The following is a 20,481-nucleotide window of genomic DNA, read 5'->3' as shown; positions in this document are numbered from 1 at the left end:
GCGTTGGACTAGTGACCGGAAGGTTGCAAGTTCAAATCCCTGAGCTGACAAGGTACAAATCTGTCGTTCTGCCCCTGAACAGGCAGTTAACCTACTGTTCCTAGGCCGTCATTGAAAATAAGAATTTGTTCTTAACTGACTTGCCTAGTTAAATAAAGGTAAAATAAAAAAATGTGCCATCCTGGATGAGCTGCACTACCTGAGCCACTTGTGTGGGTTGTAGTCTCCGTCTCATGCTACCACTAGAGTGAAAGCACCGCCAGCATTCAAAAGTGACCAAAACATCAGCCAGGATGCATAGGAACAGAGAAGTGGTCTGTGGTCACCACCTGCAGAACCACTCCTTTATTGGGGGTGTCTTGCTAATTGCCTATAATTTCCACCTGTTGTCTATTCCATTTGCACAACAGCATGTGAAATGTATTGTCAATCAGTGTTGCTTCCTAAGTGGACAGTTTGATTTCACAGAAGTGTGATTGACTTGGAGTTACATTGTGTTGTTCAAGTGTTCCCTTTATTTTTTTGAGCAGTGTATATTAATTTGAGGACAGGTTGAAATATTCATGGACATTTAGCTTGCTTGCTGTTGCTAGTTAATTTGTCCTGGGAGATAATCCATGCATTATTTTATCTGAAATGCATATGTTACATTTTTGTTGGATCTTTGTAGAATTGAGTCACACAATTGTGTTCACTACACCCACAATTAATTCAGATACATTTATTTTTAGTTTGTTTTCTTTGATTAATCTCTCCTTGTTCATTCTTCTGTGACTTTTATATGGTCGTTTGCTACCAACTTTAAGGAACATTACCGCCACCAACTGGACCTCGTTCATCTTTCAATCACCCACATGGGTATATGCTCATAAAAAGCAATGAGTAGATGGGAGAGGAGGGACTTGCAGTGCGTCAAATGTCTATTTTAGCGCCTGGCTACGCAAATGCCCACGAGCAGTTTGGATGAAAATATGGAATAACATTTAACGCGGGTAGTTTGGTCAGCATGTTAGGCTATATGTAATGGCGAGACCCCATTGTTTTCCCCAGTAGGATATGTGGCCTTTAACATCATGCCGTGTGTATCAATGCTGTTTAATTTCAGGGATTCCTTTTGGCTCACGAGCGCCCCTAGAAGCAAAAATAGAGGGTATCTTATTATATAGTGCATCATTTATTGAATGGAGAAGTAGCCTAAGCCCAGGAAATGGCTAATGGTTTTGACACTTAGCCTAACCTTCACGGTAATGAGATTTGGGTTGATGGGGGATTATTGTTGAAGGCAGTGTGGTGATTCTCCCAGATGGGAAACTTGACACACAGACATCATTCTGTCTCTAAATCTCATTTATTTCTGTGAATGTCAATGGGATTTCACAGCATTTTCTCATCATGATGTTCATGACTTGTGGCTCTTAATGAAAATATTTTCTGGTACTTCTTATATTGTCCAACAGGGGATGCACCATGTTTCTGACTCATTCTTTTATTCAAAGCAGGGACATGCTGCCTTTTGTCCGAATGCAAGCATAATGTCCAGAATTTAGACATGGAACCTTACTATTAATGTTTGTTCAGGACTGTAATTATGAGGGGGTTACAACTTTGTGGCGATGAAGAATAGTAGTATTCTGTCAATACAGTTATTTCCTTGACATTTCGAGACCTTGGGACCGAGGTTCTATCTGCGCAAAGCATAATTCAAAGATATGTTGAGAATCGAAGTTTTCACATCCCAGATCTCAGAACTGTTTTGTAGTGAATTCTTCTTTCATAACCCATTAAGGCCCTCACCTATTAAAGGTACATAAAGTGCAGAGTATCAAAATCCTAAGACCTTTGTAAAAACATGTTAGGGGGGTGTGATCTCCGATAGAAACTTATGGCTCTGAAATGTAACTCTGGGTTCAGCCTTAAGGTTTTATCTGGCACAGATTTCAAAAGAAAAGTACAGACATGTAATAATTCAATTCAAATACCCTTCCTCCTTTCTGATCACATCAAATATATTAATGTTCATCACACATTTGTGAAAGCGTTAGTTCAATATGACATACACTATCATTTGGATAACTAGCAACATTGCTAAAGCTCTGGATGTTTCTGACACCCACAGTCAGTAAAATGCTTACTATTAATCAATAAAATGTAATTTTAGTAAAATACCCCAGCCATGGAGGTATTGATACAAGACAAAAACAGCCATGCTTCTTTAATAGCCTAAAACATGCTCCAAGGCACCTGTATTTATTTGTTTTTACCATTCTTCTGAAACACTGGTGTGGAGAAAACTGAGTAATAGAAAAAGAGGACCAGAACCCATAATGAGTAATCAAGGACTTTGGGCTTTAAGGTTCTATCTGCAAAATGTCTAGTTTTGAGATTAGTATTTTTCAAGTCTCCGCTGTTTTGTGATGTCTTCCTCTTTCCTGACCAGTGGTGATTTTTAGCCTGTAAATCCTGGTGGGGCAAACTCAAATATATATTTTTAATGAATGCCAACAAAGCCACTACACTACAACACTAAACAATACATTCATTTCAATATAACTGTGACCAGTGGTGTAAAAAATACTTTAAAGTACCCCAAAAAACAAATTAAGTAGTATCTTCACTATTTATATTTTTGACAACTTACTTTACTACGTTGCAAAAGAAAATATTGTACTTTTTACTCCATACATTTTTCCCTGACAATCAAAAGCACTTGTTACATTTTGAATACTTAGCAGGACAGGAAAATTGTAAAATTCAAGCACTTATCAAGAGAAGACATGGTCATCCCTACTGCCTACCACTAACGGTGACACATGGTGCCCAAAAACTGTTAGGGCCTACATAAAGCTGTCCCAATAGCAGAGCTTTCTTTTCAGCACCATGGAGTGAATCCTTACCACTGCTACACCTGGCTATCAGCAGAGCCTTCTGTTCAGCACCATGGAGTGAATCCTTACCACTGCTACACCTGGCTATCAGTGGAGCCTTGTCTGGCAGTGAAACAGTTCATTCAGCCACATTTATTGCCTTTAAAAATAAAAATAAATGTCTGATATGGCTGACTTGCTTAAACAAATATGGTTTCTACTGACAATTGAGATGTACAAACTATGGCATAAGGGAACGATGAGCAAAAAAAGAGGCAATCTGTAATTTGGATTAAGACATTTAATAAGCGAGCTAAAACGGTCTTAGTCAATATAACTTTGTTCAGCACTTTTGCAATGTACAGCAACATAATTCAGAACCTGGGCCGTTCTTACAGTATTCTCCCTGTACGCCAAGTCAGAACTCATCGTTGTGCTGTGCTCACTGTTGTGCTGTTCTCAATTGAACAGGAAGGTGGCCTTTCAGTCCCTGTGTGCATATTTTGTCATGCACTCTGAAAAAAAACAAGGTTGAATCATGACGTCAGTGATCTTAAGGCCCGGAGCTCTAGAAAGAGGCCAGAGTTCCCAACTTGGAATTCCGAGTTGGATTACCGTTCAAAACATATTTTCCCAGTTGGAGCTCATTCTCCCCCTCTCCCAGTTGTCTTGAATTCACTGAAGTCAGAGATTTCTCAGTTGTTTTGAACACGGCAAAAGTCATGTTGGATTGACAGCATTATTGGATGGCTGGGTGCCAGCAGCATTTTTCATGCGCAACAGAGTGGAGCAGACATTTTCTCTCTCCTATTGAAGAAATTTTCGTCATGTTGAAATATTATCGATTATATATTGTAAAAACAACCTGAGGATTGATTTATAAGAAACGTTTGACATATTTCTACGAACTTTACGGATACTATTTGGAATTTTCGTCTGCCCGGTCATGACCACTCGAGCCTGTGGATTTCTGAACATAACGTGCCAACCAAATGGAGGTATTTTGGATATAAAAAATAATCTTTATGGAACAAAAGGAACATTTATTGTGTAACTGGGAGTCTCGTGAGTGCAAACATCTGAAGATCATCAAAGGTAAGCAATTCATTTTATTGCTTTTCTGACTTTCGTGACCAATCTACTTGGCTGCTAGCTGTTTGTAATGTTTTGTCTACTGAGAGAGATGTCCTTACATAAACGCTTGGTATGCTTTCGCCCTAAATGCTTTTTTTGAAATCTGACACGCCAGGTGGATTAACAACAAGCTAAGCTGTGTTTTGCTATATTGCACTTGTGATTTCATGAAAATTAAAAACTTTTAGTAATTTAATTTGAATTTGGCGCTCTGCAATTCAGCGGATGTTGACGAAAATGGTCCCGCTAACGGGATGGGTGCATCAAGAAGCTAGCAGAGCTTAAATACCCCAAAGCCACAGGCCTGGATAATATTCCTGCAAGGTTTCTCAGATTCTGCTGAGCAAATTGGCCTTTGTATTACAGATATTGTTAATCTCTCTCTTGAACAGGGCATCTTTCCCAGAGACATGAAGCAAGCTAAAGTTATACCTCTGTATAAGAAGGGGATAAAGTCTGACCCTGGAAATTATAGGCCTATTTCTATCCTCCGTGTAACATCAAAGATCCTGTAGAGTTGTGCTTGAGCAAATGAATATTTGAAGATATCGACAAACATTATAATGCATGATTTTCAGTTGGTTTTTAGAAAAACATACTCCACTGATTCATGTCTACTTCACTGACTTCATCAGGAAAGAGATTGATGAGGGAAATCTCTGTGGAATAGTACTAATTGACCCATAAAAGGCCTTTGATACAGTTAACCACGGTCTCCTAATCTCCAAACTGGAGGCACTGGGGTTAAGCAGTATCCCTCTAGGCTGGGTAAAGTCTTATTTATCAGGTAGAGAGCAAGTAGTAGAGGTTAATGTTTCACTGTCTCAGGCAAACCAATGAGTTGTGGCGTTTCGCAGGGGAGCTTGCTTGGGCCTCTAATGTTTTTACTGTATATTAACGATATGAAAGATGCTTGTTCTTGCCGTCTTTTCGTGCGGATGACTACACTTCTGGTGTCACACAAGTAAACTATGTTGGAGAGCATACCTAGCACAGAGCTTACTAACATTAGAGGAGTAGAGGTTGACCGATTTATGATTTTTCAACACCGATACCGATTATTGGAGGAACAAAAAAGCCATTGCCGATTTAATCGGCCAATTTTTATTTATTTTTTATTTGTAATAATGACAATTACAACAATACTGAATGAACACTTATTTTAACCTAATATAATACATCAATAGAATCCATTTAGCCTCAAGTAAATAATGAAACATGTTCAATTTGGTTTAAATAATGCAAAAACAAATTGTTGGAGAAGAAAGTAAAAGTGCAATATGTGCTATGTAAGAAAGCTAACATTTCAGTTCCATGCTCAGAACATGAGAACATATGAAAGCTGGTGGTTCCTTTTAACATGAGTCTTCAATATTCCCAGGTAAGAAGTTTTAGGTTGTAGTTATTATAGGAATTATAGGACTATTTCCCTCTCTACCATTTGTATTTCATTAACCTTTGACTATTGGATGTTCTTATAGGCACTTTAGTATTGCCAGTGTAACAGTATAGCTTCCGTCCCTCACCTCGCTCCTCCCTGGGCTCGAACCAGCAACACAACGACAACAGCCACCATCAAAGCAGCGTTACCCATGCAGAGCAAGGGGGAACAACTACTAGAAGGCTCACAGTGAGTGATGTTTGAAATGCTATTAGCGCGTGCTAACTAGCTAGCCATTTCACTTCGGTTACACCAGCCTCATCTCGGGAGTTGATAGGTTTGAAGTCATAAACAGCGCAATGCTTGACACACAACGAAGAGCTGCTGGCAAAACGCACAAAAGTGCTGTTTGAATGTTTACGCGCCTGCTTCTGCCTACCACCGCTCAGTCAGATACTTAGATACTTGTATGCTCAGTCAGATTATATGCAACGCAGGACACGCTAGATAATATCTAGTAATATCATCAACCATGTGTAGTTAACTAGTGATTATGATTGATTGATTATTTTTCATAAGATAAGTGCTAGCTAGCAACTTACCTTGGCTTACTGCATTCGCGTAACAGGCAGTCTCCTTGTGGAGTGCAACGAGAGAGGCAGGTTGTTATTGCGTTGGAATAGTTTGATTCCCCCGAGCTGACAAGGTTGAAAATCTGTTGTTCTGCCCCTGAACAAGGCAGTTAACCCACCATTTCTAGGCCGTCATTGAAATTAAGAATGTGTTCTTAACTGACTTGCCTAGTTAAATAAAGGTGTTTTTTTTAAACGTTTTTTTTTAAAACAGCCGATTGTTATGAAAACTTGAAATCGGCCCTAATTAATCGGCCATTCCGACCTCTAGCTTGGAGATAATAAGCTATCTCTGCACTTGGGTAAAACTGAGGCAATTATTTTTGGATCCAGGCCTACATTGAGTAGGGTCCACTGAAATCAGAGTGGAGTTAGGGGGTGAGGTGCTGACTAAAACTACCTGAGATGTATCCTTGATGGAAGCTTGGTAGGTGTGAGCATGGCCAATAAAGTTCTAGGGAAGGTTAATGACTGGACTAAGTTTTTGGCTAGAAAGTCCAAACGGCTTGAAAAGGACTCCATGAAAGAGCTAGCCACAGCCCTCATCCAATGCCATTTTGACTACGCTATTACTTCCTGGTTTGGGGGATTATCTAAATGTATGATGGGGAAGCTCCAGATAGCCCAGAATAAGCTGATCAGGGTAGTAATTGAAGGCGAGTCCATGTATCCACATAGGCAGGAGCTGCTTTCAGGAACTAAACTGTCTGCCTGTTGAGGCTAGGGTGCCCAAGATTAGACTGTTTGGTTTACAGGAGTATTTATGGTCCTGCGATATCTAAGTGATTACTTTCCTCGTGTTAGGGATGCACACAATCACAGCACCAGATCAGGTGTTGCTGATGTGTGCTTATGCAGGTTCAGGAGTAATGCTGGGAAAGGGTACTTTCTTGTATAATGGATCCTCAGAATGGAATGAGTTGCCTCTGCCTATAAAAACAATGTCCTCTCTGGGCAGCTTTAAAAATAAAGTGAAAATATGTTGGTCTTCTGTGCCCATGTGAATAACCCCTACGATGTAACTGCAATGATGAGAGAGATGTTGTTCTTTGTTTTTTATGTTTAATCTCAATGCCATACTGTGGTGGATCTTGCCTAGCCATCTTGTCTCAAGAGGACCACCATGGAAATAAGTCCAAGGCTTTATTGTGTGTTATCCTCCATGTGCGTGTTTGACCTTTTCATGTTTTTGTGTTTTTTTTTTTTTTTTTTTTTAATGGTCGAATTAATAAACTAAACTAAATGGATTGAACAGCCTGTGTGCTCCTTTAGCTAGGCCTGTGAGGGTCTAAACCAGGACTGCCCAATTCCAGTCCTGGAGGGTTTTCATCCTCTCCTAATCAGGGATTCATTCAAACCTGGGACACCAGGTGAGTGCAATTTAACTACCAGGTAGAAACAAACTGAAATTTAGGCTGCCCTGGTCTAAACACTCCACACTAATGGAGCAGGTGGACCAGGTGATGTCCACTATGTGACCACTCTGGAGCAAACAAGACCCAGGTGGCTTGTGGTTGTAACCTTCCCTCACTGATCTACACTCCTGTCCTCAAATCACTCAGTCCATCTTTTTGTCTTGGTCTCCTTATCCAAATGTAACAGGCTCACCTTTTGTCATACTTTTAACTGAACATAGGCTTTCCCTTGAGAATTGTCCATTTTCTTTTTAAACCTACAGTTATATCCTTGCTACTCTTCAGCCTGTATCTAAATTGATATTTAAATTCTCATCGAAGTGTAAAAATCCTCTCCTTATTTTCTGACAGAAAATAGTTAAAGCGGGAGATAAGGACCTGGATGGCCAGTTGGACTTCGAAGAGTTCGTCCACTATCTGAGAGACCACGAGAAGAAGCTCCGGCTGGTCTTCAAAAGCTTGGACACTAAGAACGATGGTAGGAACACAGAGAGGGGCCGCATAGGCCGGAGCCACACAACCACTGAATGCATTCACTTGTATCACTATGTTTATCTTCAACCACGGTTTAGCCTACAAAGTGCTATGCTGTACTATTCACTTGGGGGGAAATGATGCATTGGGTTTAGCTGTGCATGCACAATGCCATTAACTGAGGAAATTCAGCCTTTAGGTCTATTACATTGAGGTACTATTTTATAAGCTGGTAGTAAAAACGTTGATATAATATCCGGTCAGTGAGATCCCTTACGAGTGGCTGATGTTGATGTTTACTCTTTTGCCCCGCAGGTCGTATTGACAAGCAGGAAATCATGCAGTCCCTTCGAGACCTGGGGGTTAACATCTCCGAGCAGCAGGCAGAGAAGATCCTCAAAAGGTAAGGCTGTCAACCTGGGCTGACGTGTCTCCCGTCTCACCAACACTCTAAACCATTAGCTCTAAGTGTCTGTCTGTGTTAGTCAGTCCAGAATGCATTTTGTCTCTTCTCTACCTCATACTCCCTCTACTTCTTACTCTCTCTACTTTTTTGCCCCCTTTCTCCGTTTCACCTCTAATTCTTGACTGTTTGCAGTCAGTGTCTTTTTACCACGGCGGTTAGGTAGATGCTTGAGTCAACTATCTCGAGTCCACCAGAACCTTCCACAGAAGTGTTTCCCTCCAAGCACCGGGATACTGCCTGTTAGCCCTGGTCAGAGCTGCCACTCCTATGCTGTCATGGCTTTTTGGGGGCTTGGCCTTTTATAGATATAAGGAAGCACACTTTTTAGGCATATTGGTTAGGGGAGGAAACTATCATTTACTCTGGTTAATATAATATGTAGATCTAATTTTCTTTTTGTTACATATAAAGCCATTTACCACCATGTCCAATATGGAATCACTGAATCACTACAATTCCATGATATCCCCCTTCTTTCTTTTTAGTTCTAAATGTGTGTGTGTGTGTGCTTCTCCCTGTCCTCTCATTTTCTGTGCCTCCCCTCTCCCTTTTCTCTCTCTTTCAACCTCTTGCTGGTCTCAGAATAATGTAGTAAGTAATGGAATCCTCTCTGTCTGCTTGCCCTACCTGTCACAAACCAATGCATCATCTTCACTTCTTATTCTACTGTGTTTCTGCCCTCCAAGTTTTTGTCTCTTCTCATTATTACAAAGAAAGCGACAGAAAAAGCTGCATCCCTTCAATTGCTTGTGAGAAATCCCAAATAAGAAGAGTACTGAATGATTCCCAACACACACAATGCCCATTTCATGCTTCAATTTGGAAAGGTAAAAAAGCAGCACTTAAAGGCTTTGATCCTTTTATCCAAAAGGTGTGCATGTGTGAGCATACTGCTTCTGAATTCAGGCAAACACACACACAGGTGAAACGAAAGAGAATATGTGCTGTAAAAAGCTACATTGTAATGGTTCTGGTCTTTTCTGTTTCTCTGTCAACAGCATGGATAAGAATGGCACGATGACCATCGACTGGAACGAGTGGAGAGACTACCACCTACTGCACCCCGCCGATAACATTCCCGAGATCATCCTGTACTGGAAACACGCAACGGTAAGGCTAGAAAGTTAGAATGAAAAACAGCACTTTTTCTCTCAGGGTTGTTCAAAATAACAAGCTTTGGTTGTTTTTCATCAAGTAAAAACTACCAGGATAGTATGAAACACATTTGTATCACTGTCTTCAGCTATTAAATCTTTGAATGACAATTACTGTAAACAAAGGAAGGAATTTAAGGGCTGTTTGTCCTTTTTTTTCTTTATAGAAAAGCACAGTTGTGTTCATATGTTAATGGTCCCACAGACACTCTCCATGCCCCAGCTGTATTAGCCGTCTAGGCCCTGACCAGGGTTCCCGGAAATACTCCCTGAAGGAGCCAAACGGGTCACTGTGATCCTGTTTAATCCCCTTGAACAGATCAACCAACCACCTTCCGCTGACGTCAATCAGCAAGCTTTTCCACAACCTGTTAGGAGGGCAGACAGCCGTTCCTGTAGATCATAATGGAGATTCAGTTCACACACTCGTCGTGCTCATAAAGGTCCTTTTTTATATTGGAGTGACACGGGACCATAAGAAGTACTGTTGCTTACATGAATTTGAGTTTTGGAGCAGGATGCCTTTTTATTTGATTCCCCCGGTGAATGTTATATCCTCATCGGTTCGACCAGCTATCACGGTACGTTTGCGCGTGCCGCAGGGGGACCTGTTTAAATTGGGAGACTACCACTCTCTAAGTGGACTTGAACTTAAGGGAATTTGAATGGGTTAAAAGCGGCTCTCGCAGCTGAAACACAGTTGGTGCTCTCACGATTTGTCATGACCCCCAACCCCCTTTCTAAGACCGCAAAGTTAATGTCAAGAGACATTCCTGTTTAAATTATCGTGGGACACCGACTGGCTGATCCCCTGCAGGAACTGTTTTGTAATACCGGTTTACATACTGTAAACCTGTGATGATCCTCTGCCTTATTGGACCCCCCTCTACAGTTGTCAAAACAAAGCTTTCAATTATATCCCAATGGGATGCCTATATGTGTTGGCTTATGATTTCATAATACTGTTGGTCACAGGTTAGAATCAGGAAAATTGACCCACCAACTTTTTGTCAATTGTGTGTGTGTGTGTGTGTGTGTGTGGGGTCCTCCTTCCACTGCCCTGACCTGCTCCTGTCTGTCTGTAGATATTCGATGTGGGGGAGAGTTTGATGGTGCCAGATGAGTTTACAGCCGAGGAAAAGAAGACTGGGATGTGGTGGCGACACTTAGTGGCTGGAGGGGCAGCCGGCGCCGTGTCTCGAACCTGCACCGCACCCCTGGACCGGCTCAAAGTGCTCATGCAGGTAAGGGCACTCCCAGGAGAGAATTTTTAAAAAGCTGACCTCTGTTAAGAATGAAAAGGACAAAAACTCCAGTTATTTTTGTCTTCACACTGCGAGTGAACCCCGATCCTCTTTAATGCAAACATTCTTAGTTCACTTTAAGCAGCCAGTCAGGATATTTGGCTCAAAACAAGCTTAAAACCTCACCCCACCTTTAGCTTATACACTATTAATATAACCTATGTATATATCCTATTGCAGAGAGACAATTGCATAAGGACACTTTCTGCTAGTGAGTGCAATTCCACTGATAGCACCCGCAATGATTGAGACGCACAGAACAGAAGCACTGGTGTCAGCAGAAGCCCACTGGGATAGATAACTCAGTTAGAAGCACTGGTGTCAGCAGAAGCCCACTGGGATAGATAACTCAGTTAGAAGCACTGGTGTCAGCAGAAGCCCACTGGGATAGATAACTCAGTTAGAAGCACTGGTGTCAGAAGCCCACTGGGATAGATAACTCAGTTAGAAGCCCACAGAAGCCCACTGGGATAGATAACTCAGTTAGAAGCACTGGTGTCAGCAGAAGCCCACTGGGATAGATAACTCAGTTAGAAGCACTGGTGTCAGCAGAAGCCCACTGGGATAGATAACTCAGTTAGAAGCACTGGTGTCAGCAGAAGCCCACTGGGATAGCAGTTAGAAGCACTGGTGTCAGCAGAAGCCCACTGGGATAGATAACTCAGTTAGAAGCACTAGAAGGTGTCAGCAGAAGCCCACTGGGATAGATAACAGTTAGAAGCAGTTAGAAGCACTGGTGTCAGCAGAAGCCCACTGGGATAGATAACTCAGTTAGAAGCACTGGTGTCAGCAGAAGCCCACTGGGATAGATAACTCAGTTAGAAGCACTGGTGTCAGCAGAAGCCCACTGGGATAGATAACTCAGTTAGAAGCACTGGTGTCAGCAGAAGCCCACTGGGATAGATAACTCAGTTTGTTCTTCTTTCTCCTTTCATCCCATGCTGTGTCCACTCATTCCCAGTGTGTTTTAATGAGCGGATAGATGGAAACGGAGCACGATAACAGTGAAATGACATGAAAACATGAACAATGTGTCGACACATTCCATCAACATTATAGAGAGGAGAAGAAGTGGCTTACGGTTCCTCCTTGTTCACCTGCCAACATGACGATTGAATGATGTAACGATCTGTCTTACGGTCTCATTACCAGGTCCACGCCTCCCGTACCAACAGCATGTGCATTGCCGGCGGCTTCACCCACATGATACGCGAGGGCGGTATGTGGTCACTATGGCGAGGCAATGGCATGAACGTCATCAAGATCGCCCCTGAGTCAGCCATCAAGTTCATGGCTTACGAGCAGGTAACCCTACTGTTCAGCACCTTTACTTTAATATGACGAGACCCTTTCTAGTGCTGTCAAGTTGGAGTCAATGAACGTTTTGCTATTAACCACTCTGTAGTTTACTGTCCTTCGGTAAAAAATGTCTCCTTCAGACTTTGTCGAGGAACATACTCAGAGGAAATACTACTATAAGCTCCTGTCACTTACCAAGTTGGTTTTGACTATGGCCTCTCACAGTTGAACTCAAATACTCTTGAGGACGGTCACTAACCAGAGTTGTGTTGTCCAGATCAAACGTTTGATAGGCAGCAACCAGGAAACACTGGGCATCCTGGAGAGGTTTGTGGCGGGATCTCTGGCTGGAGCCATCGCCCAGAGCAGTATCTACCCCATGGAGGTGTTGAAGACCCGCCTAGCCCTGAGGAAGACGGGACAGTTCTCTGGCATCGCTGACTGCGCCAAACAGATCTTCCGGAAGGAGGGCATGGCCGCCTTCTACAAGGGCTACATTCCCAACTTGATAGGCATCATCCCCTACGCTGGCATCGACCTGGCTGTCTACGAGGTGTGTGTGTCAAGGTTTACTTTAGGAAAATGTGACGCCGGACAACGTGACCGGGTAGATTTAAATTAACCGTCCGTTATGGGAAATTGACCCATATGCATTGGGTATGTAACCCATAAGCGTGTTTACCACCGTGCTCAGAATGACAGAAATCACATTTCGATTATGGGTAATGCATCATAACAGAACATGCAACTCCTGTAAAGAAGCCGCCAATTAAACATTATTTTCAAACATTTGCCAAAATGCAATAAGTGGGAAAACAACATTCTGAACAGAGCCCCTGATGCGAGCAGATCCATAAGCCAATGTGACAGATGAAAATCTCAGTTACAAATGGGTTGCTAATATGACTGACTATTCTTCTGCACAACGAAAGAAAGTTGATATGAAAACCAATAGAACAGAAGAGAAATGGCATATGAGGAAGTTTTTCATAGGTGGCGTGTTCAATTTCCCCTAAAGTAAATTGAAATAAATTAGCCCAAAATTTAAAATCACTCCTGTCTATTCAAAATACTTCACCAGAGAGCATGACTTAGCAACATAGGAATCAAGAATCATTAGCTTCTTTAAAAAAAAATTGCTGTGGATTGTTTCAAATCACAAGCTTGTGTAGGCTTATGCCAATATGGGCAAAACGCGTGGCAATTGGCCAAGCAGGTGAGCTGTCAGTGAATTGGCAAAGTTGAGCTGTCAGTGAAAAGCATCCAAAATATGTGTGAAGATAATATATCTTGAGTATAATTTAAAATGTTTCGAAAAGAAGGGGGGTGATGTGTGGCGAAGATATAGGGACGTCCCTCTCCAGAATGCGCTCAGCTCTCCAGAATGTACTTAGCTGTCTCTCACCAATTCTTGCGCATTTATTGTGTGAATTGGTTTTCCCCTTTTTTGATTGTTTATTTTTATAAATGTCCATTACATACAGTAAGCTCAATGTATTGGGACAGTGACAATTTTGTTTTTGTTCTGTACTCCAGCACTTTGGATTTGAAGTGATACGATGACTATGAGGTTGAAGTTCAGACTGTCAGCTTTAATTTGAGGGTATTTTCATCTATATTGGGTGAACCGTTTAGAAATTACAGCACTCTTTGTGTGTAATCCCTCCGTTTTAGGGGACCAATCGTATTGGGACAAATTGACTTGTGTGTTAATGTGGTAAACGTTTAGTATTTGGTCCCATATGCTTATTAGCATGCAATGATTAGTTCAAGCTTGTGACAAACTTGTTGGATGCATTTGTTTTGGTTGTGTTTCAGATTATTTTGTGCACAATAGAAATTAATGGTAAATAATGTACTGTTATTTTGGTTTGGTTATTTTTGTCACTTTTATTGTAAATTAGAATAGAATATGTTTCTAAACACTTCTACATTAATGTGGTTGCTTCCATGCTTAAATAATTGGGAATAATAATGAGTGGGGAAGATAGAAGCACAGATATCATACCCCCAAGACATGCTAACGTCTCACAATTACAATAACAGGGGAGGTTAACATTTTGGGAGGGGTATGATATTTATGCCACTAACTTTCTCACTCATCATTGCTGCTTACCGAATTTGGCCCGCGGGTGATTTTATTTGGCCGCCTAAGTGTCTGCATATACGGTGCATTCGTAAAGTATTCAGACCCCTTCCCCTTTTCCACATTCTGTTACGTTATAGCCTTATTCTAAAATCAATATCAGCTGATATCTCAAAGTGCTGTACAAAAACCCAGCCTAAAACCCCAAACAGCAAGCAATGCAGGTGTAGAAGCACGGTGGCTAGGAAAAACACCCTAGAAAGGCCAAAACCTAGGAAGAAACCTAGAGAGGAACCAGGCTGTGGGGTGGCCAGTCCTCTTCTGGCTGTGCCGGGTGGAGATTATAACAGAACATGGTCAAGATGTTCAAATGTTCATAAATGACCAGCATGGTCGATTAATAATAAGGCAGAACAGTTGAAACTGGAGCAGCAGCACGGTCAGGTGGACTGGGGACAGCAAGGAGTCATCATGTCAGGTAGTCCTGGGGCATGATCCTAGGGCTCAGGTCCTCCGAGAGAGAGAAAGAAAGAGAGGAGGGAATTAGAGAACGCACACTTAGATTCACACAGGACACCGAATAGGACAGGAGAAGTAGTCCAGATATAACAAACTGACCCTAGCCCCCGACACATAAACTACTGCAGCATAAATACTGGAGGCTGAGACAGGAGGGGTCAGGAGACACTGTGGCCCCATCCGAGGACACCCCTGGACTGGGCCACACAGGAAGGATATAACACCACCCACTTTGCCAAAGCACAGCCCCCACACCACAAGACCCCTTCACTTTTTCCACATTTTGTTACGTTACAGCCTTGTTATAAAATGGATTATATACATTTTTCCCACATTAATCTACACACAATACCCTATAATGACAGTGAAAACAGGTTTAGAATTATGTTCAAATGTATTAAAGAAAAAAAATGGATCACATTTACATAAGTATTCAGACCCTTTACTCAGTACTTTGTTGAAGCACCTTTGGCAGCGATTACAGCCTTGAGTCTTCTTGGTATGACGCTACAAGCTTGGCACACCTGTATTTGGGATTTTCTTCCATTCTTCTCTGCAGATCCTCTGGATGAGGAGTGTCGCTGCACAGCTATTTTCAGGTCTCTCCGGAGATGTTCAATTCTGGGCTTCGCCCCAGTCTGAGGACTGGAGCAGGTTTTCAACAAGGATCTCTACTTTGCTTCGTTCATCTTTCACTTGATCCTGACTAGTCTCCCAGTCCCTGCAGCTGAAAAACATCCCCACAGTATGATGCCCCCACCATGCTTTACCGAAGGGATAGTGCCAGGTTTCCTCCAGATGTGATCCTTGGCATTCAGGCCAAAGAGTTCAATTTTAGTTTCATCAGATCAGAGAATCTTGTTAATCATGGTCTTTAGGTGCCTTTTAGGTGCCTTATGGAAAACTCCAAGCGGGCTGCCGTGTGCCTTTTTTACTGAGGAGTGGCTTCTGTCTTGCCGCTCTACCATAAAGGCCTGATTGGTGGACTGCTGCAGAGATGGTTGTCCTTCTGGAAGGTTCTCCCATCTCCACAGAGGAACTCTAGAGCTCCGTCAGAGTGACCGTGGGGTTCTTGGTCACCTCCCAGACCAAGGCCGTTCTCCCCCGATTACTCAGTTTGGCCGGGCAGCCAATTGTGCACTACTCCCAATCACGGTCGGTTGTGATACAGCCTGGAATTGAACAAGGGTCTGTAGTGACGCCTCTAGCACTGAGATGCAGCGCCTTAGACCGCTGTGCCACTCGGGAGCCCAGCTTTAGGAAGAGTCTTGGTGGATCCAAACTTCTTCCATTTAAGAATGATGGAGGCCACTGTGTTCTTGGGGACCTTCAATGCTGCAGAAATGTTTTGGTACCCTTCCCCAGATCTGTGCCTCGACACAATCCTGTTTCTGAACTTTACAGACAATTCCTTCGAACTCTTGGTTTTTGCTCTGTCCTGCACTGTCAACTGTAGGACCTTATATAGACAGGTGTGTGCCTTTCCAAATCATGTCCAATCAATTGAATGTACCACAAGTGGACTCCAATCAAGTTGCAGAAACATTTCAATGGAAACAGGATGCCCCTGAGCTCTATTTTGAGTCTCATAGCAAAGGGTCAGAATAAAAGCACATGTTTTACAGCAGCAACCAACTGGGGAGAGGCAGAAGAAATCCAGCTGAAAATAGGCTTTGTAGGCCTGTTGTGCGCATGTGATAGTTGTTCGTCATCATGCATCTTATTTACCTAACGAAGATACACACTTGACTGGTATTTCCATCAATGAATCAATTTGGCCGGCAATTAAAAAATACAAATAAATATTGGCCAAAAGCCAGCAATTACTGTCTAACGGAAATTGTGTGTGTGTTGCTAGGAGGCTTTGTAATACTATTAGGACATCAGTCTCCTCTCTGGTGTTATCAATCAGGACCACACATTTTCTCTCTTCAGCTAACCATTTTCTCTATCTTTGTTTTTCCCACTCTTTTGTCTCCATCCAGACTCTGAAGAATTCATGGCTGCAGCGCTATGCCACAGACAGTGCTGACCCGGGGGTGTTCGTGCTGTTAGCCTGCGGTACCACCTCCAGCACCTGTGGACAGCTGGCCAGCTACCCACTGGCCCTGGTCAGGACCCGAATGCAGGCTCAAGGTACACCCACTTCCAAAACCTATTTGGAGTTTCATCAGATAACTTGCATATAATTAGTTAGTGAAAGGTTTGTTTCATGGACCCACCAAAATCTGTGGTACCAAGGAATTTGTTAATCGGGGATGTATAATGTCTGTCTTCATATTGGTAGTGAGGTACAGGGGTATTGGTATTTTATTACATATATACAGTAAATCAAAGTTTGTCATGTGCGCCGAATACAACAGGTGTAGGTAGACCTTAAAGTGAAATGCTTACTTACAGGCTCTAACCAATAGTGCAAAAAGGGTATTAGGTGAACAATAGGTAAGTAAATCAATAAAACAACAGTGATAAACAGTAGCGAGGCTATTATCGTGTCTTTGGCTATGCCAGATTAAGTGATAGGACATGCTATTCTATAAAATAATTTCTCTAATTAATTTCACCTGATTAAGCTATTCAGGTTCATGTAATTAACTAGAAAGTCGGGGCACCACGAAATAATGTTTATAGAGCTGTTATCTTCCGAATAAACTCTTAAAGACCTAGTAATCTTACCTCAATAGTAGTCAATATTTAATCGTCACTTTATTTAGTCTCATCTGAAAGTTGTAAATTCTTGGTTATCTTCACAAACCCTGGCTAACAAGTTGAATCAGCAATACAAAATGTGGTTTATTTATTGACTAAATACCTAAATCACACAATTACATCTACACAGAATGGATCATACATTGATTACAAATTATGTCATAAAGGAAAACGTCCCTAGTGGACGGAACAGATATGACAGCTGGTTACACAAAGAGAGGGGGGTTGGGTTTGAGTGAAAGAGCGGGAAGACTGAGTAACGAAGGGAGAAACTAAGCTATCGTAAATACATTATCTTATGCATTCTAAATTACCGCCCATTTGAAAAAGGAAAATGCAATAAATATTTACTCTGAGCTACGATTCGGTAGATTTGTCGTAGATCGTAGGCCGGCTGGTCCAGCATGGATCTCTGGTCCGCTGAAAACTGTCTAGTGGTCAACTGGAGCGTGGTAGAATGTATACTCTGTCTGTCCTCTCCTAGCCCACGTTTAGCGAGCGGAGGGTGTAGCACTTCTTTAGTGAATAAGAGTTCAAAGTTCATACCAAGTTGCCATTCTTTAAGCTCATGCTATATTCTGGCTGGTATAGTCGAAATTCATCCTTCCGGCATGTAGGTCATCACCTTCACATCGAAATTCGATGCCAATTGCGTTAGGTTCTTGCTGATGTTGGATTAGTTCTGTAGGATGGTCTTTGTCCTTTCAACGTGGGGACTGCCAGTCCGCACGTCCTTGGAACAGAAAGTTCTTCAAGGGGCTTACATAGGATTGGGATAGCGGGCCTTGTTTCATAGTTTACAACCCATGTCCGTTCACTGACTGGACAGAGTGGTGTTATGACAAACCGTTCTCTCATTTAAGAAGCTAAAATTACATTTCATATTTTCACAAATAGTTTCATATTTAAACATTTAAATTGCACAACAATTCCATGTGAATCTGAACTAGAATGTGTAGACTTTCCAAGATACAGTTTGTTGTCCTATCATCAGTAATAATGTCTCCGACGCCAACTGATCTGTCATATTCATTAAGTACGCATATTTTCAACTGGTTGGATTACTGAAATATGGTTCCGTTTCCCATCTTTTGATGTCACCAGACTCTCTCTCAATGTTAACAAAAGGATTTTCAATAGTCACATCGGTAGAGTAGAGAGAGGAAAAAGGGGGGGAAGGTATTTATGGGGGTCCTAAACCTCCCCCTCAAGCCAACGTCATGACCGGTTAGTTAGGCTGATTTGAGGTAGTATGTACATGTAGATATGGTTAAAGTGACTATGCATATATGATGAACAGAGAGTAGCAGTAGTGTAAAGAGGGGTTGTTGGGTGGCGGGACATAAAGCAGATTGCCCGGTAAACCAATGTGCGGGAGCAATTGAGGTAGTATGTACATATCTTGTCTCATCGCTACAACTCCCGTACGGGCTCGGAAGAGACGAAGGTTGAAAGTCATGCGTCCTCCGATACACAACCCAACCAAGCCGCACTGCTTCTTAACACAGCGTGCATCCAACCCGGAAGCCAGCCACAACAATGTGTCGGAGAAAAAAACAAGGTTGCCAGGTGCACGGTGAACGTGCACTGCGTCCGGCCCACCACAGGAGTCGCTGGTGCGCGATAAGACAAGGATTTCCCTACTGGCCAAACCCTCCCTAACCCGGACGACGCTAGGCCAATTGTGCGTCGCCCCACGGACCTCCCGGTCGCAGCCGGTTACGACAGAGCCTGGGCGCAAACCCAGGGTCTCTGCTGGCGCTGTAGTACAGCGCCCTTAATCACTGCCCCGCCCGGGTAAACTGTTGAGAAGCCTTTTTGTCCTAGACTTGGCACTCCGGTACCGCTTGCCATGAGGTAGTAGCTGGAACAGTCTATGACTGGGGTGGCTGGGGTCTTTTGACAATTTTTAGAGCTTTCCTCTGACACCGCCTGGTGTAGAGGTCCTGGATGGCAGGCAGTTTAGCTCCAGTGATGTACTGGGCTGTACTCACTACCCTCTGTAGTCCTTGCGGTCGGAGGCCGAGCAATTGCCGTACCAGGCAGTGATGCAACCAGTCAGGATGCTCTCGATGTTACAGCTATAGAAACTTTTGAGGCTCTCGGGACCCATGCCAAATCTTTGTAGTTTCCTGAGGGGGAATAGGCTTTGTCGTGCCCTCTTCACAACTGTCTTGGTGTGTTTGGACCATTCTAGTTTGTTGGTGATGTGGACACCAAGTAAGCTCTCAACCTGTTCCACTACAGCCCCGTCGATGAGAATGGGGGCATACTCTGTCCTCCTTTTTCCTGTAGTTCACAATCATCTCCTTAGTCTTGGTTACGTTGAGGGATAGGTTGTTATTCGGTCACCACCCGGTCAGGTCTCTGACCTCCTCCCTATAGGCTGTCTCGTCATTGTCGTTGATCAGGCCTACCACTGTTGTGTTGTCTGCAAATGTAATGATGGAGTCGTGCCTGGCCATGGAGTCGTGGGTGAACAGGGAGTACAGGAGGGGACTGAGCATGCACCCCTGAGGGGCTCCAGTGTTGAGGATCAGCGTGGCAGATGTGTTGCTGCCTACCCTCACCACCTGGGGGCGGCCCGCCAGGAAGCCCAGGATCCAGTTGCAGAGGGAGGTGTTTGTCCCGGGATCCTTAGCTTAGTGATACTATGGTGTTGAACGCTGAGCTGTAGTCAATGAATAGCATTCTCACATAAGTGTTCCTTTTGTCCAGAAGACGTCGAAACTATGAAATAACACCCATGAAATCATGTAGTAACCAAAAAACAAATCAACATACAGTTGAAGTCAGAAGTTTACATACATCTTAGCCAAATACATTTAAACTCAGTTTTTCCACTATTCCTGACATTTAATCCTAAAACATTACCTGTTTTAGGTCAGTTAGGATCACCAATTTATTTTAAGAGTGTGAAATCTCAGAATAATAGAGATTTATTTCGTCACATTCCCAGTGGGTCAGAAGTTAACATGCACTCCATTAGTATTTGGTTGCATTGCCTTGAAATGGTTTAACCTGGGTCAAATGTTTCGGGTAGC

The 20,481-nt window shown here is 42.7% G+C and overlaps 1 protein-coding gene across 2 annotated transcripts in view; it reads left to right on the top strand.

The window, feature by feature from the left end:
• Positions 1-20,481, top strand: part of LOC112230751 (calcium-binding mitochondrial carrier protein SCaMC-2-B) — a 32,292-nt gene that overhangs the window by 9,265 nt on the left and 2,546 nt on the right. Inside the window, exons 2-8 of one of the 2 annotated variants that reach the window (XM_024397014.2) lie at positions 7,778-7,904; positions 8,216-8,303; positions 9,365-9,476; positions 10,606-10,764; positions 11,977-12,129; positions 12,401-12,676; positions 16,714-16,864. In XM_024397014.2, coding sequence (XP_024252782.1) covers positions 7,778-7,904; positions 8,216-8,303; positions 9,365-9,476; positions 10,606-10,764; positions 11,977-12,129; positions 12,401-12,676; positions 16,714-16,864 — 1,066 coding nt within the window. Of the gene's footprint in view, positions 1-7,777; positions 7,905-8,215; positions 8,304-9,364; positions 9,477-9,923; positions 10,102-10,605; positions 10,765-11,976; positions 12,130-12,400; positions 12,677-16,713; positions 16,865-20,481 lie in introns of those variants that run through there. The other variant, XM_024397016.2, reaches the window with a different exon arrangement.

Source organism: Oncorhynchus tshawytscha, linkage group LG33 (genome assembly GCF_018296145.1).
Source record: "Oncorhynchus tshawytscha isolate Ot180627B linkage group LG33, Otsh_v2.0, whole genome shotgun sequence".
NCBI lineage: Eukaryota > Metazoa > Chordata > Actinopteri > Salmoniformes > Salmonidae > Oncorhynchus > Oncorhynchus tshawytscha.
This window is presented reverse-complemented; position numbering and strand designations above follow the sequence as displayed.